Source organism: Saimiri boliviensis, chromosome 4 (genome assembly GCF_048565385.1).
Source record: "Saimiri boliviensis isolate mSaiBol1 chromosome 4, mSaiBol1.pri, whole genome shotgun sequence".
Lineage (NCBI taxonomy): Eukaryota > Metazoa > Chordata > Mammalia > Primates > Cebidae > Saimiri > Saimiri boliviensis.
Window position 1 is genome coordinate 126,640,197 of NC_133452.1, and position 19,070 is coordinate 126,659,266.

At 37.2% G+C, this 19,070-nt stretch overlaps 1 protein-coding gene across 28 annotated transcripts in view; it reads left to right on the top strand.

The window, feature by feature from the left end:
* The window catches only part of DST (dystonin), a 498,104-nt gene that overhangs the window by 400,522 nt on the left and 78,512 nt on the right, over positions 1 to 19,070 (top strand). For all 28 annotated transcript variants that reach the window (XM_074398159.1, XM_074398139.1, XM_074398145.1 and 25 more), the window contains 2 exons: positions 15,380 to 15,541; positions 17,025 to 17,195. In XM_074398159.1, the coding sequence (XP_074254260.1) occupies positions 15,380 to 15,541; positions 17,025 to 17,195 (333 nt within the window). The remainder of the gene's footprint in view (positions 1 to 15,379; positions 15,542 to 17,024; positions 17,196 to 19,070) is intronic.

Genomic DNA, 19,070 nt, shown 5'->3' on the forward strand with positions numbered 1-19,070 from the left:
TAAAGGCAATATGGAGTTCCATGTTATGATCTGTGTTTCATTAAACAAAAAGCGTGGGTTCATGCCCCAGAGAATTAGAAGTTAATTATTTTTTTATTGGATGATATAAGCTCCTCAGTGCCAAGAAATAACTGCCTCTCAACAGTGCTCAGTGACACTTAATGAATCAAACATTTGATAAAAATAGTGGGCCCGTTTCTGTGTCATTGGATTTGGCCTTATTTATTATAGTGAGAACAGAAGTCACATCTGTATAGGGGACAAAGATAGGTTGATCTCTGGAAACAAAGGGTCCTAAATAACAAGCAATTTTCTATATGGGGCTCATATAAACCTTTAGTTTTCCACAGCTCCTGTTATATTTATGAGGTGTGTTTTACTGACAAAGATATATTGCACCATTAGTGCATAAAGAATAAACTAAGACCAAATAAAAACAATTTATAAAACCATAAATTATTTTCCTTGAGAAATGAACATGAATCAAATGGACTTCCAAATTCTATGCAGTTATATTTGATATACTCTTTCATTTGCTTATCTTTAATAACATTATTTAGGTGACTGAATCTTGAAAAATGCCTTCTTTTTCTTTGTATTGTTATTACTGTTATGGTTATGTGCGGTTTATTAAATGCCTTTGAAGCCCAGTTCCGTCAAGGTTCACAAATCTGTGATTCCATATTTATTTCCTGATTCTTGAAGGTGAAGGAAAGGTCCTTCTGCTGACTTGACCTCCTTCATTGCTCTGTCAAATTTTTGTATTTCTGATTGGCAAAACAAAGATTTCATGTGAGAGAATCTTATATTAGAAAAACATGGTTCTGTAGCAATTGCTGCATCCAAGACAGGGAGAGATCTTGGGAGCAACTCTTCCTTTATCAGGAAAGTTTGGAATTTTCTATAGATCCCTGTCAGCATCTTAAAGATTAAATGACAGTAATCAAGCAGTGTTTATACTAAGGGAATTTAACCACATTAAGTGTCTTTGTGAGACATAATGATTTCTCTCGGTTTCCTGTGCATTTGTGTGGAAAAAAGACCTTCATTTATCTGTGCTGCTTCTATGTAAAACAGTGGACAAAAGTAATAATATTGGTGCTGCCACTTGTGGGTGCCTCCCCCTTGGTGTTCCCAAGTACAATGAAAAACCTGGCTCTTCAGGGGGAGAAGTGAAAGGAAGAAAAAGCAAGAGATAGAAGGAACTTTATCACCATTGTACTGAAAGTGTTTTGCAAACTGAAAAGCCCAAATAAGTAACATTACCATTAATAGCTGCAGAAATTGTCTTATTTGATTGTGAAGAAATATAGAGTGGCAGTTTCTCCTCAGATAAACCATTTAGCATGCTGTGTTTGCTTGCTTTCTGATTATTTGGAAAGAGTTGATTGATTTTATTGAAATTCAGCAATAAAGAATATCATGGCCTACATCCAGTGTCTTGAAACCCAGTGACTTAAAAAAGAAGTTTTAAAGCAGACAATCTGCGTTTAGTATATTTCAGTGCCATAGGTTAAAAAAGGACAAGAATATGATTATGGTAGCTCACACAACCACTAACTCCATTTATCTGTGTGTGTGCCTGTGTATTCTTTAAAAATAGCAATTACTGTAATTAACATTTATTGTAGGCTTACTATGTGTCAAGCACTATTTTAATTTATCTTTAATCCTGTTAAGAGTCATGAGAGGTAGATACTGTTATTATTCCCCATCTTATTATGAAGAAGCCAAGGCTTAAGGAGGTTAAGTGATTTGTCCAAGGTCACACAGGTAGTGTCAGAACCTGATTGTTTTGATGAAAATGATGCAATGTTTTGTGTAAACTTTGTCACCCATGTTTTACATCTGGTATTTTCTCTGGGGAATTTTCTAATCATCTTTGCTGTAGCCTACTTTAGCCTGAATAGCCAGCCATTGCATTTTAATCCAAAATACCAGGAACGCCCACTTAGGGAACATGTTCTATAAAACTGGGTGCTATGAGACATGTGAGATAAACATGTAAAACAGTCTTAGAAACTGATGTTATGTAGGGGCTGTGACACTCTAAGGGTGATGATGATAATGATGATGTTGATGGTGGTGATTCCAATGATCACCACTACAGCTGCTACTGAGATGGAGCCAGATATTTCATTGCTTTAGTGGTTATATCTTTCTTGGTTAAAGTAGTAAATTGACTTGTTTACAATTCAGTACTTAATTTAGTTTTTGTTGGGCCTTACACTTTTGCTAAATATTAGTTTTAACATAATTTTTAGTAAGTTTTTTTTTAACTTTTTAAATGGAATGATTTTTTTTTTTGAGTGAAAAGCTAGTTTTATTTTCTAAAAGTGACACAGGAAAGAAGTGAATGACTGAGTCTGTTTTTGTTATTGACTTTGAAATATAATCTAATTTGGCATTAATCTATCTGGTAGCCTTCGTTTAACCTAATGTCACAGATAAAATCCTATAATAGTTTTTCTTAATACAAAATAAACTGCCTTGTGAGCAGAACTGAGAATAATAGCTATTACCCAATTACTCAGCAGGGGGTGCCTTATACTCACTGGGCCCGTAATACAGGACTTTAAACAGGTTTGCTAGACTTCTGTTTTTCTGATTCTGTTTTTCTTTCTACAGTTTAAGAAATAGCTACTAACAGTTACTTGAGGTTTCCTTGTAAGGACAAGGACAAAATTCATTCATTCATGTTCATACCAACTCAAACATAATAATTAAAGCAAATGCTGTTCTAAAGCAAATGTCCTAACTCACTCAGTGAAAACTACTCTGAGATTTTAAAAGTAGATTGGTGTTATCTTTGTGTTAGTTAGCTTGATGTTTTAGAACTATTTTGATTGTGTGTAAGTTCTGTTGTACATAAGTTTTTCCACTTCCAAATAATAGTCATTGAACTAACATGTCTGAAGAATGAAGTGTTTTCTAATCTCTTGGTTAAGTGAGAGTACCATTTTCTGCTTCCACCTTTCTGTGATTGCAGTTAAATTCTGTGCACACTGTTATAAATGGGTGGAATGAATAGCAGAGTGATTCTGTTTGTCTCTAGGCAGGAAGAAAGAAGCTCCTTTGGTGTTCCCTCTATCCCTACCTCCTATCTGAAGACTCCTAGCTCAAGATTATCTTCAAATCTAAACCACATTAAGTAATATTAACATTTCCACATTATTATTTATCAAAGACATATATAACTGACTGTATACAAGGAATGCATCCCAGAGATTCTTATTATGTGATTAACAGCCAATCAGGTCTTCTGATCATCATGAAATAACCATTATCATCATACTGAATTGACTTAATTTCAATGAAGATCAAAGAAACTTGATGCTTTAATGAGTCCTAGCTAAATCTGTACCCTCCTGACCTCTATCTAGGCCAAGCTAGTCCAACCCATGGCCATGAGCCACCTGTGGCCCAGGATGGCTTTGAATGTGGCCCAACACAAATTCATAAACTTTCTTAAATAACATTATGAAAAAATTTTAAAGCTCATCAGCTGCCATTGCTGTTAGTATATTTTATGGGTGGCCTAAGACAATTCTTCTTCCATTGTGGCCCAGGGAAGCCAAAAGACTGGACACCCTTGATCTAGACCATTCTGAAAAAAATGCCTTACCTCAGACCCTGCTTACTGTTTATTTCTGGACACTCTGTTGCTGCCGCAATTCATTTTGTCCCCACAAATGAATACATCTCCAGTACAAGTCTCTCTGAAGATTTCTTTTTATTTTCAAATGGACATAGAATTACACTGAGCAGAGGATTTTTAAGCCATGCTGAAACCAGAGACAAAGAGCGGAACATATGCCTAATTATACTGTAATAAATTTTCTCTGGTCTAGGTGAAGGCTTTGTTTAACCCAGGCATCATTATATGAGTATTAGGTAAACTAAAATGCCAAGTAGCATGTGGCTAAGGAAGACAGGCAGTGTGAGCAGAAATTCTTATTATGGTGTTTATCAAATGATCTAAAAACAACCTCTATGATGTCACTCTATTGAAAATCAAATTGTCCACAAATGCTTTAATAGTACTTTTAAAGTGTTCATGTTGTCATATAGAAGCCAATGACAAATTATTCTCCATTTTTTATTGAGAATGAGGAAATTAGATAAAGCTGTTGAAGAGGTTTTTGTAAGGGAAAATTTCTTCATAGATTGGATTTTTGTTAATGAAGCTATGTTACCAAAGGGGTTGCATGTTACCACCCTCTGGTTTTTTTAATGGTGAAAATATTTTCACTGTAGACACTGTAACTCACTGTAACCAGATGCATGGCTTTTACAGGAAGGTCACATTGTTTAATAAGCCCACAGCAAAGTGGCATTTAACAATTTTAGGAAGAAAGAATTCTCCATATGCTGGTCAAGAGAGAAGCCCTACTGAGGCAGAGACCACACCTAGCTATGAAGAGATGGAGCTGATCTGCTGTGTGGTGTTACTAACCCCTCAGATTTTTATCCACACAAACGAGGCATAGCAGGTGGATGCCCTCTTTTTCATGTAACACAAGAAATATACCCGTACTTCTCAGACAGGGCTGTCAAAGGAGAACTTTGCAACATTGGTTTTTTTTTCAGTTTTGCTGCTTTTATTTCTTCATTTAAGAGTGTGGAATTAAAGTAGGTTGTCCTGAAGGCAGTTTCAGCCAGAGATTTTATAATGAAGGATTTTTTGGTTGTTGTTATTTTGTTTTGCTTTTACCTTGATAAACCTATATTACCATTTTAGAGTGATCCAACAGAAGAACCAAACTGTGGTATTTAATGTCATTATTATAGTCCCTTCTTTGATAAAAAGAGAACTTCATAATATATTTTATTAATATGGAAAGTTGCTTAAAGGTGTGTGTGAGAGCAAGAGACAGAGAAGAACTTGCCTTGTTGTTATGAAATTGTACACTGATTTCTTGAAAAGAACATTTGACTGGTAAATGCTTTAAAAAATATCTAGGTCTCCATTCATTAATAACAGTGTGTGATAAGGAAATGCTATGATTTTAAATTAAGTGAAAAGCTTCTGGTGCTGCTTAAGAACTGGATACAACAGGAAAATGTCTGTGCTCAACAGATCCTATTCTCACATATCTCCAGTTGTCTTCATTTCAAGCTTAGTTTATTTCTTTTGTCAGTATTTTAATATGAAAAGTATTTCCAGATTTTGTTTGGTTTTGTTTCTCTGATGAAAACTGAATAGGGCCATTATATGTGTGCATTGCTTTTGCTTGCTGGGTAGCTTTTTTTTAAATGAACTGTCTGACATTTTATATATAAACAGAATAAATGTGAAATTATATATATATAGAAATTAATAAGAGAGATATAGATATAGATATAGATATAGATATATAGAATCATCTTTTGTTACATAGAATTTTTTTTTTTCACTGTAACCAGAAAACCTCACTGAAGATATGGGAAAGGCATAGTCTTACTATTGTAGTAACTTACAGGAAGAATAGCAGGTGCTCATGAAAGATATTAATTAAGGTTCGCATCATGATAAACTCCTGTCAAGATCAGTCAGTGAATCTCTTAAGTGTTTCTAAATTGGTTTACTTGGTGGTGGGGTCAGAATGTTCTACTGTCTTCTAAATAGAAACTATATTCTCATGAAATAAATAGTTATTGCATATTCATATGATGCGTATCTTTGGAAACCTTTAGCCATTTATGTGAAGAAATTTAATAGTTTGAAGACTAAAAACATAGTATGCTTTCAGTTTTCATTAGCTAATGGCTCATTTATTTTAGAAAGAACAATTGTTGCTCTTACTGACCATTTTTGTACTTGTAGCCCAAAACACATATCCATGTTTGACTTCTAATCCTGATTTCAAGAGCTATCAGGCCAAGAGTTATTCATGGATAACAGTGCGTTTCCTTACATAGACATTCTTCACTTACTGCACATTGAACTTAACCTCCAATCCTTCAGCCCCCAAAACTCTATGTTGCAGCTGATAAAATTGCTGTTTTCTATGAGTAAATATATAAATAATAAATGTGAATGATAAAAATTTTCATTGTTGCACTTACTTTAGGAATATAAAATGAGAAAATTTTATTGTTTTGCTTATAATTCAGTTATTAGTTGTACTTTTCTGAAATCATCTGCTTTAGTAGGTAGTTTAGCTGGATTATATCTAATAGGCTGCATAAAGTAAGTAAAGCTACATTTTGAAAACAGCATTATGATTTCCATATTATGAAATAATAGTGTTGGCTATTTTCAGGTCAAGGCTGCAGTGAGCTGTGACCACACCACTGCGTTTCAGCCTGGGCAACAGATCAGGACCCTGTCTCAGAAAAAAAGAAAATGTGAGGGATGGGATATCATGATTAATATTTAACATGGTTTAATGTATCTTGATTTTATTCACATTAGAGACTGTAACATTTATAGTAGCTGTCTAGACCAATTTTTTTGGGGAAAAAAATAAACCAGTCCGGTTTTGCTCTCTATATATGAGCTCTTACATATTATCCAGATAAGACTTTGGAATGTGATTTCAAATAAGAAAGATTTATGTAAATTATTGTCACACATTTTAATTAAAGGTTAACAGTACAAATTTTAACCTGAACCAGAATATAAATAAATAAAAATCAGTTCAGTAAAAAAGGAACAGTTATTACCTATCTGACAAAGGGCTAATATCCAGAATTTACAAAGAACGAAAACAGATTTACAAGAAAAAAACCAGCCCATTCAAAAGTGGGCAAAGGATATGAACAGACACTTTACAAAAGAAGACATACATGAGGCCAAGAAACATATGAAAAAATGCTCATCATCACTGGTCATTAGAGAAATGCAAATCAAAACTACATTGAGATACCATCTCAAGCTAGTTAGAATGGTGATCATTAAAAAATCTGGAGTCAACAGATGCTGGAGAGGATGTGGAGAAATAGGAACACTTTTACACTGTTGGTGGGAGTATAAATTAGTTCAACCATTGTGGAAGACAGTGTGGCGATTCCTCAAGAACCTAGAAATAGGAATTCCATTTGACCCAGCAATCCCATTACTGGGTATATATCCAAAGGATTATAAATCATTCTACTATAAGGACACATGCACACGAATGTTCATTGCAGCACTGTTTACAATAGCAAAGACTTGGAACCAACCCAAATGCCCATCGATGATAGACTGGATGGGGAAAATGTGGCAAATATACACCATGGAATATTATGCAGCCATCAAAAATGTTGAGTTCGTGTCCTTTGTAGAGACATGGATGAACCTGGAAACCATCATTCTCAGCAAACTGACACAAGAACAGAAAATCAAACACTGCATGTTCTCACTCATAGGCGGGTGTTGAACAATGAGAACACATGGACACAGGGAGGGGAGCATCACACACTGGGGTCTGCTGGGGGAATATAGGGGAGGGACAACGAGGGGTGGGGAGTTGGGGAGAGATAGCATGGGGAGAAATGCCAGATATAGGTGAAGGGGAGGAAGGCAGCAAATCACACTGCCATGTGTATACCTATGCAACAATCTTGCACGTTCTTCACATGGACCCCAAATCCTAAAATGCAATTTAAAAAAAGGAACAGTTATTAAATAAATGGTATATACTTGAACATAATTAACTAGGGAATATTTTCCCATAGCACTGTTTACTTCCCAACTGTGACACAGCCATTTGCTCATTCACATTCCCACTCTAGCGTAAGTGGTAGAAGGACAGTGGTGGCTGTGTCTTCACACCGTCATTTTTCCAGTGCGAACCATGTTGTTTGGCAGACAGTGGGCACTATTTTTTAAAATCATTTATGAATGAATTATCTGTGCAGTTTTAAAAATGTACTGCCCACCTCAAATGTGAGGTTATGTGTTGCTCCTCTTAGCTTTTCATAAGCCTAGAATAATATTGTGCTAATGATTCAGAGTTAGAGTCTTAAGGTGGACTGAATTAGAGCCATTCTTCATTATGAAAAGTTTTGTGAGGATCTTGGAGTGTTTAGAGAAAGGCACTCATACAGATTTCAAGGAAACTTTATTATTCATATTGTCACGAGGAAGTAGTTTTCTAGGCTTACATATCAAGAGAGCTGCAGTTGGGAGTAAAACTCCTGGTCTCTACTATTTCTCAAACTAGTGCCCAATCCACTGTTCAAGGATGGTGACTATGAGAACATTTTTCTTTCTCTTATCAATGCCTCATTACAACCTGTGGGCTTGAACACCACAGAATCAGGTGCTTGTTGAAATATTTCACGTCTTGAACATGAAAAATGGGCATTGATATTGTGATGTTGATGGATATTTTGAAGTCTCTCTTTTTCTTTATAATCATATATAGTCAACTTAATGATGGCCACATACTGAGTTGCATCTAATAATGTAATTATTGTTGAATGAATGAGGTCCCAATAAAGTTTTCATTATGAATAGATTTTTTTTGAAAAAGATTTAACTCTTAAGTTTGTAGGATTAATATTGAGATGTTTTCTCATTAAAGGCACAAAAGTTTCCTCCCGCATCTTTTCTGTAAAATTATCAAAAAAGTATAAAGTTGTTTTTACTAAAACTGCCTTTTTCATTTGGAGTGCGCACATTTTTGTTCATATTTAAATGATTATTTTGTGAGATTGAAGAAAGACCACTTACCTTCATTTGTAACTGTGTGTGATACTCTGATGTTTATTTTGTAAAATGGAGAACGTTTAGATTTTATTTAAATAAAATATTAATTTTCCTACAAAGACAAAGAGTTGGCTTGCTGAATTTATTTTCAAACAGCATTTTTAAAAGGGTGTTGCGTAGATAACAATCTGTGGAGGTGATTTTGTTTATTAAATACCTGGAGTCAGTGAGTGCCCTTGGGCCTTGTGTTAACCTCAGTAGTACTGCATGATTATTAGTAACTACTAATATTCATGTCAAGCAGTGCGGAGAGCCTCTTGCTGGTAGGAATACTTTACTCTGGAGAACAGTTAGATTTGAACTTGGGCTTCAAACGGGAACTGCAAAACACTCTACTTCAAAGTGATCTGCACTCTGCATCGTAGATACTGCTGAAGCATCAGATTCTTCAGTGTAAAAGCGTGGTTTCAACAGAAAGATAGGGACCTATGTAGCCCCCTCCTTTCCTATTTACTATTCAAATGAGTGCGGTCTCTGGACCTTCGCAAAATAATTTCTTAGCGGATCTCCCTGTGCCAGTTTCTGCCTCCACAAGCCCCAGCGGATCCCTTCCCATTTTGAAGTAGTCGGCCGGGTTTCCGCGATCTTTGAACCCGAGCTGCCCCTCTTCCCAGTCGCCGGACTCGGCCTGCTGCTTGGCGCTGATGTCACCACCTCTCGGCTGCGAGGTACCTCCCACTGAAACCGCTCGCCAGCTCCCGGGAAGAAGCGAGGAGTCAGAGGAAAGATGACTGCGAAGTTAAGTCACGGGAGGGCGTAGCACCGAAGTGGAAGAGAGAGCTGCGGCTCCGGGGCGCCCGGCAGGCCCAGGGGCGCAGCAGATGGTGCCTGGAGAGAGAGGGCGTTGCAGGAAGCGCCCTGGCTGGAGAGGATGCCTGCCCGGCACGGTGCTGCCCTGAGGAGCCGCGGACAGCGCCGGAGCTCCCGGTCGGAGTTCCCTTTCTGCTGCCTCCACCACCGCCGTCTCTCCAGCCCCAGCTGAAATGAAGGCCACATTGCGGCCACAGAAGTTGGTCAGTTTCAAAGGCTAGCGTAGTCCCTGGGTTTTCTGCTGAATGTGAATTACGCTGCCTGTGCCTTAGAGGAAGCTGTGGAGCTCTTCGTTGCTGCATTTGCCTCAGGTGGAATAAGCCTTCCTACGGAGGACCAGATAAGAATCTTTGGAAATGGCTTTTTTTTTTTTTTTTTTTTTAAAGAGAAGCTTAATAGTACACCATGCTTTCTAACTGTTTACTTTAAACGGTTGCCGGATTGTTCTGCCCTGGGTGTCTAAAAGTCTTTTTTTTTTTTTTTTTTCTTTCTTTGAGTAGTTCTGACTAGCATTGAAGAAGCTTAAAACAAGGAGAAAACCTGCCTTTTCAATCAAGTTTATTTATAGCTACTCCTCCAGAAAAAAAAGAGTAAAAGAAAAATGTAACTTTCTCATAACGTTACACTTAACTTATTTTCTCTGAAGATTTGTTCTGTGCCTTGATGTGAACAATACCAGGTCCCTGTGTTTGTCTTTTAAATTTCTAGAGCATGGTTTATTTACTAGGAAGATGGAGTTTTGCAAGCCATCTTTAAGTGGATTACAGTTAACCAGAGCTCTGCCGAAATTAACATTCAGCCTGTTTTAACATTTTCAAATGCTTGCTCATTTGAAAATCTTAATCTGGAAATATCAGACTAAAAAGGGAAATGGACTGACAATGGAATGTTCTGAGTGTTTGAGCCACTGTTAAGTGTGTGTTTGTGTTTTTCTGTGTTTTGGAGTGTGTGAACGGAAACTTTGGGAGATGGGAAAGGTGGACAAAGGAGCTTTTTGTTCTCTGTTATTGATGCACTTTATTGTTTAGAATCATCCTAAAATCAACCAGGTAAAAGGATAGTTGCATTTATACTGATGCACTGCTGATGACCTTAAACACCTCATGTGTATATTGTGACATATTTGAGCATGTGTCTTTATGCTGAAGACACTTTGTAGCTCTGTTCAGAAGTATAATTTCTTGAAAGATGCTTTATTGTATTTCTTATTTCCTGTATCAAGAGCTGCAATATTTGTTTTAACTATCTGCAATATGGGGAAGCCACTCAGCAGACCAGACTGTTTACGTCAGAATCCCCCGTGTGTAGGGAAGGGTGAAGAAGAGGAGGATCTAAATATCGAAGACTGTTACGTCCCACAGCGGTCAATCTATGATACTGTTAGACTAAATGAACAAATAGACTCTGGTTCAAAAGGTAGCCTGTCTTCCAGGCATTTTACAGATCGAACTTTACCCTACAGTCACAGAACACTGGATGTTAGTTCTTTATGCTCTAATGGTGCCCTTACTTCTTCCAGTGTATTTGAGCTGAGAGGTCGGGAAGCTAACAAACTAGATGAAAAGATGATCTTTGATGCACTCAAACTGAATAGTGATATCATCCGAACCACAGGATTACCTAAAGCCAAATCTCATGCAGAAAAGAAAGAGCATAGACGGTCATGGCGAATGTTTGTTCCGGCCAATTTTATGGATTATGCAAACAAAAGTGAAAGCTCTTTTGTTGAACCTACTGATATGTCAGATACTGTTACCAAGGCCAGCAAGTGCAGATGGGGTACGAATTCTCTCACTTCGGAGGAGGATGACTCTGGTTTATGTAGCCCTCCAGCAGAGACGGAAGAAAAACAGGGCATTTTAACTGGAGACCAGTCACGAATTAGAAGTTTGTCTTCTGCTGAAGATATTCATGTAACAGAGCCATATAGACCATTTTTTTCTGTTAATTCCATTAGCGAACAGAAAATCCCACTACTTTCATGTCAAAGTGCCCACCCTGATGAAAAATTCAAAATGATTTTACATGATGTTTCTCCACTAGAGGAAGCAAAGCGTGTAAATGGTCAAAGGGAAATCCATGATGACAATTGTTGCCTGCAGAATAATTTGAAAGAGAGCCCTGTGAAGTATGACCCATTACTTATGCCAACAAATGGAGAAAATGAGCATATTTTTAACCTTGGAGAAGACGAGAAGACATACGGACGAGCAGAATCCCAAATCACAGCACAAAGTAGGGAACTTACAAAGGATGCCCCTCAAGATTTAGGTCTCTGTCACACGGATCTAGGGGAGAGTGATGTAGATTGTGGTAGCACCAGGGTAGTAGAAAATGTGACACTTTTGACACAATATGATTCAGGAGAATCCAACATTGCATCTAAAGAGGACGTAGAGGCTCCTCTTTCTCCCCAGGAGAGGGAAATGCTCCGTATGAAGTACTCCCTGAAATTCATAGCAGCAAGAAAGCAAGCAGCACCCAGAAAAACAGGGGCCCAGGCAGACATATTGGACACAGTCTACAATGGCTTTCAGTTGGTTCAGGTAATTCATGGAAATGTGAAACTCTGCAGTGTCAGAAGTTTGTGGTTCTGCTTAAAGTTTGTGGTTCTGTTTCAAAGTGGTCACTAGTGTTTCTAATAATAATCAAATCAACACTTTTGTTTTGCGGGTTTGACTAGCACCCTGCAAGATGCCACATACTGATAAATTGATCATTATAACAAATTAACCAGGGACTGTTTTTGAGAAGAATTGTTATTCCCAGCTGTTCAGGGTCCTGTTATTGATTGTGCAGATGGTGGCCATTCCCCTTTATTTAGAAGGCCGCCACCGTGAATACATGTTAATACTAGGCTTTTACACAGATTGTGGTAGAGACAGTGCCATTTAAGGGCTTTTATATTGTATTTATTAAGCTTGAACAGGCTTGGTCATGAAGGTGCAAACACAATATTTTATTGTTGTGGCCTGCAAACTGCTCTATCCACATTAAGACCTTTTTTTAAATATGTTGAAAAATTTCTCTCAGGAGCTCTGCACATGAGAGTAGAGTTACTGTGCTGTGCTTTGCCGGCATTATAGCTCCCAACTTTTTGTGAGTGGTGAATGAGGTAACAAAGTAAAGGCTGCAGCCTTGTAATAAGTAGAGGTTGTTTGCCAAGCCTGTAATTTTTTTCTTCCCACTCAGATTGAAGTTCAGCTATATTTGGTACTTTTACTGAACTCTTCTGGTAAACTTTGCCTCAGAGGTAATTTTATTTTATTTTAAGCTTCTCTTCATGCCTGTGTGCTGTGGATTAGATTAGGGGGAAAGTCTCTCTTCATAGGTATGCTGTTAACATTGAGAGATAAGGAATTTAGACAATACCATAATGGTTTCCCTTCTCTGTGAAATAATTGTTCTTGTTAGTTATGCCCATTTTTTTAGGCATGCAGTAACTGGCATGATAATTTAAAAGATTAGCACATTATTTTTTTTCTGTATGTAAATGATATTTCAGTTTATTTGTAGAAAACAAGTAAATCTTAGTGGAGTGTACTCTTTCATAGTTATCTTTTTAAATCCTTAGTGTATTTTGGTGGCACTTTAGAAAATTATCAGGTTTACCTAGGTCTGCTCTGATACATACCCCTGAAATTAATTTAAAACTAATTTCAGAGGTTAGGGCAATTTAATAGAATATTATTATTACCTTTTTGTCTTGAAAACTATGTAAGAGGGAAAAGAAATGGTTTCCTTGAATATTTATTTACAAGTTCCTGGAAGTTAAAATGTGGCAGTTTTTGTATACCCCTCACCTCTTCTCCCTGCTTTTTGGTAAGTAGTAGAACATATCCAAAGCTATTAGTCCTAGAAGTTATAACTTAGAAAGTGGTATAGAAATGAAATAGAATTATAATGCCGAATTCTATCTTCAACACTTTGTTACAAGTTTCTGTTTACATGTTTGGTAAATTATGTCTTTTTGCAAAATGATGGAGACTTCCTAAGTTTTTCCTCAATGGTTTGGGTGAATCTTATAATTCATTTGATTATATGTAATTGATTTTTTAAATATTTGTTTTTGTTATATATAAGCAGCCAGTATGGAAATTGTCTATATGTACCTTCCATGGAAAAGGCAGTTTGAGTTTTTAGCTAGGGGGAGATTGTAGAGAAAATGATCATTCATTTGTTTGCTGTTCTCTAATTTACTCATTTATACAGTAACACAGGAGTATCCTGTATGCTAAGCCTTAGACCAGAGTCTGGAGGATTTGTCTCCTGCAGCCTCTACATCTTTCAAAGTTATTTTTCATACTGTGTCCGTAATTTTTTCTTAAGTGCTATTTTAATATGTGCCTTTATTATGTTTCCATGTATTGTGATTAACTGTCCAGTCTGGTATATTTATATAGTGCCCTTCAAGATAATGACTCAGAATCTCAAACTATGTTTTGCCTTAATATCTGTGTGAAACTTTCCTTCCTTAGTTCCAATAATTGATTTTCCTCATGGCATCCTCCAAGACCTATATTAAAAACATATCCTCTATCAAAGAGTTGAGCCAGACGCAGTGGCTCACACCTGTAATCCCAGCACTTTGCAAGGCTGAAGTGGGAGGGTTGCTCGAGTCCAGGAGTTTGAGACCAGCCTGAGCAACATAATGGGACCCTGTCTCTACCAAAAAACAAAAAAAAATTTTTTATATCTAGCTGGGCATGGTGACATGCACCTGTGGTCACAGCTTCTGGGGAAGCTGAGGTGGGAGAATCGCTTGAGTCTGGGAGACAGAGGTTGCAGTGAGCCGTGATTGCACCACTGCCCTCCAGCATGGGCGACAGAGTGAGGCCCTGTCTCAAAAAAATAATAATAATAATAAAAATATTGATGTATCTACTCCCAGTATTATCTCTTAAGGGGTTGATGTCATCCACCTAAGATAGCAATATAAATTTCTTTACCGATATTAATTTGGCAAATAAATATTGGATACCTATTACATGCTAGGTACCATGGTAGGCCCAGGTCGTAGAACTATTGTAATGAAAACAGAAATTTCTGCTTTCATGGAACTTGTATTTTAATCTAACACATTAAATGCTTTGCCAGTCACAGGCAACTGGGGGACTATAAGTGGGATGGGATAGGCAATGAGGGAGAGATTGCTAGGAGCCCCTGACCGTGCCGGTATGGGTGACACTGACCGCAGAGTAGCCAGCATTGCTGTGCTGGTGATGTGTGTGATCGGATCCATGGGGTGAGGTCTTTGTATTTCTTGAGAGTCCACTGGCACCTTCGCAGACATTGAGGAAGTTATTTGTGTAGGGATCCATATTATTGCAGCACATGCCTATGTATTTTTCATTTTGGCCCTCCTGCCAAGCCGTTTTGGCCACTTGGCTCACCTCATCCCATCTATGATTTTCCGTTTCCAGCGTGAGTCTCAAAGCTTCAGTTGTCAGCTAGCAGCAGCCATTCTTAGAAGAGTCTATTAGGACTGCTTTGCTCATTTTGCTCTTATTTTATGTTTTTGCTCTTTAGCATTTTTTATAAATCTTTTGCTAGAGTTAAATTGGGACAACAGAAAAGTTCTCATCCTATGATAATGAAGCAATAAAGAAAGGAGACATGTACTGTCTTCTTTGTTTTATAAGTAACTTGATTAAGTGTACTCAGAATATCATTATTTAGTAGTCTCAAATGTTTTTGATATGCTATGAATTTATATTTAGTTTCTGTTCTTCAGAAGGTAGCTATGACCTATGACTAGACAACAATAAAAAATATTTTTACCTTTGTAACCATTGATAATTTCCACAGCCCAATGCCTAAAGAAATCCTTATTATATATTTGGTGGTCGACAGGTAATATAACTCACATAATTATTGCTCTTTTAACTGCAGGTATTCCAGAAAGAAGAGATTGAACCCTTGCAAGGTAAACAGCAAGATGTAAATTGGTTAGGTCAAGGTCTTATTCAGAGTGCTGCTAAAAGCACTAGCACTCAGGGCTTAGAGCATGACCTGGATGATGTCAATACACGGTGGAAGACTCTCAATAAGAAGGTAATTTTCTCATCCCCTTCATTGCTATTTTTGCTGATTGTTATTCATGAGTGTTTGTTGTGACCACGAATCATATTTATAGTAGCCAAACTTTCCTAAACATGTTTACTCTTTTATATTACTGTCAACTGGATGGCTGAAACTCAGATGCCTGCTGGTGCTAGGTAGGGAATCTAAAGGAGAGGAGGCAAACCACGTAAGACAGCGTCTGCCTGCTGGCCTGCTGTTGTCTCAGCTTTGATCCAGACATGGTCACAGATCCAACAGTGCAGGTGTGATGGGCACATGCATCTGTAAGGGTACAGGTCACTACTTAGTTTCAGCAGATCATTGACATGTGGGGATGTAGGCTTACTGTTGCCAGATATTCTGTTTACTTTCAAAATAACCTGGAAATCGCACTGTGTATGTGAAACCTTCCTATTTTCAAATATCGGCAACTAATTTCACACCGTGCAAACAAAAGAAGCTTTCTCTTTCTGTCTGTCCTGGATTAAGTCCTGCCACCCTCACTATAGACCATCGACTTCAAATTATTTATAAAGATGTAGATCCAGCTTTTTTCTAAATTCCCATGATAGAAAACACTAGAAATAATGCTGTGATATCTTAGGGAGATAATGTAGGCAGCTCTTACACATGTGACACAAATTACCAGAAAATTATTATGGGATGGCAGTGCATATCTGGTGGTGGCAGTGGTAGTTACTCTTTTTATTTCCTTTTCATTGAAATCTTAAGCAGGTACCAGGTCTTGAAACTACATTACTCATTCTTTAAAGTCTGATACATACTGTAGTGCACCTTGAACGCAATTGGAATGCAGTGGCAGTTGTAAATATAATCCATAGTACTTACAATATCTTGCCAGCTACTTTTTTCAGTCCAAAAGGAAAATATCTGTGAGACAAGCAATAAGATATCTCTATGTAGGACACAGAGACTCCATTTACTAGAAGACAAAGGACGTGGTTTGTTGAAAAAAGACTCCAGGGCTTGGAGTTAGCAGAAGTTAATTAGATACTTCTGTTATTCTTGCCTACCAAAATATAATTCTCATTCTTTCTGCTGTAATAGTTCCTTTTATTCTTAGTCTTTTAAAAATTATCTCTGATATTTATCAGAAGGAAATAGAAAGTGATATTGATAAAAATGACTAATGCGTTATTCTTAAAATAACTAAAATATTTGAATAGTGCATTGCTAATCATAAATGTATTAGACAATTCAAAAATCTCAAAGATTGAATGTTCTACATTCACTGTTTGTGATTGTAACCTTATTTCCATGCTGTCTTGCTTAAGTTTTGTCTGCTTTTGACTCCTATCCTGCCTACTATCAATATTTTGGGTAAATTTTAAGTAAAAAGGAAAAGAAAATTTGTGAGCATATGGGAAAATAAGCATGTAAAGTAGTGGCCTGTGTGCAGATTTCATTATTTTGTGAAACAAGTAAATAGGTGGAAACAATTGGCGCTTTGCAGGTGGCTCAGCGAGCAGCTCAGCTGCAGGAGGCCTTGCTGCACTGTGGGAGGTTCCAGGATGCCCTGGAGTCCCTGCTCAGCTGGATGGCGGACACTGAGGAGCTTGTGGCCAATCAGAAGCCCCCGTCGGCCGAGTTCAAAGTAGTAAAGGCCCAGATACAAGAACAAAAGGTAAGTTAGTGATGCTTTTGTATTGTGTTTCATATTAAATCTTATTAACAAGAGAAAAAATGTGCCTTGTGACTGTTTTAATTAATAGGATAACCTAGTTAACTGGTTATTGCTGCTGTAGACATTATTTTGTTAGTCCTTCAACAAATATTTATTGAACATCTACCATGGGCCAGGCCTTGTTTCAGATGCTGGGAATATATCCCTGAATAAAAAAGATAAGAATTTCTCACTGAGTTCAGAGTCAAGTGGGAAGGCCATGGCGAGACTGACAGACAATAAGTAAAGTAAATAAGTGAATTGTGGTAAGTTGTTAAGTGATAAATAAAGCAGGGATGGTGGAGAGGAATCAGGAAGCAATAGAGCAATGCTGAGGGACCCAAAGCACCTAAATGGAGGGAGGGGGTGTGTGTAATTTTAAATAGAGTCGTCAAAGAAGATCTCACTGACAAGATAGCATTTGTATGGAAGTTTCATTGTTCCCTTACATATTAGGTTGATCCATATGAAATTGTCTTTTTATAGATTAAATATTGACAGTTTCTTATAGTTCAACCCATTACAGAAGAGGCAAATATTTGATTCATATATGCTGAGGAATGGGCCATTGTGTCTTTTGACACTACTAAAATGGGGCCAAGATGGGAAAATAGGGTCTTCAGATGGATAATATGTACCTGAGACTGACCACATGATGGTTTTTGTGCCCTTGATGGCAGTGGTCAGGTCTGAAGCATTTAATACCACTTTTAGCAGTAGTCAGCCAGCCATGACTTGAGATGACGTGGGAAGCATCCAAGAGCATGGTGTACTGGTAAGGTTTCTCCCCTCTAAAACTTTAAAAAGAAGGAGGTGGATCATGTTAATTAATTTAAAACTCAAAGTAATTTTTAAAAATTTTACATTTTAAAAAAACTTTATAAAAAAGTTACATTTTAAGTTTCCCTTTCTGTGCCTGGCTTATTTCACTTAGCATAGCTAATAATAATGTACCGTATATTTCAAAGTTGCTGAAAGAATAGGTTTTAAAGGTCTTCACCACAAAAAAATGAGTAGGTGAGGTGATGGATATGTTAATCAGGTTGATTTAATCATTCCACGGGGTTTACATATATCAAAGCATCAAATTGCATCCCATAAATTTAATTATTATTCATAATTAAAAATGGAAAAAACAAAATTCTGCATTTACTCTCAATTTTTTTTATATTTAAGACTTACTGCTTACTTTGATTTCAACATTTAATGCTATCTCTCTAAAAGTTCTTTGAAAATTTCAGCATATTGGGAAGTTATACTAATTAGAAATAGGTTTAGAGGTAAGGATTAAGAAAACATAACTGGAAACACATTGCATTTCTGTGATTTTTGCATAATACAGTGTCTGCCATTCACAGTTTAAAGTTAACTCCAGAGTAATGATGCCTAGCCAACAAAACCTATTAATTGATTTTGCTTTTTTTTTTTGCTACAAGCTTTGTTATTAAAATGTGTCAAAGTAATTAGTTCTCCTTGCTCCCAAAGCACCTGTTATATTTTGATTATATCGTGACTTGAATATATAAAAACCCGTGTCAACAGTTTGTCTTATCCTTCTCTTTAAATAAGTTCCTCTTACCTCTTGCCCTGGTGGTCTTGTTCTCAAAATACCCTTTTAGCTTTTTACTTCTGGGTAACTGTCATATCCAGGCGTCCCCAAACTACGGCCCACGCCCGGAGGCCATTTATCTGGCCCAGCGCCGCACTTCAGGAAGGGGCACCTCTTTCATTGGTGGTCAGTGAGAGGAGCACAGTATGTGGCGGCTCTCCAACGGTCTGAGGGACAGTGACCTGGCCCCCTGTGTAAAAAGTGTGGGGACGCCTGGTCATATCTTT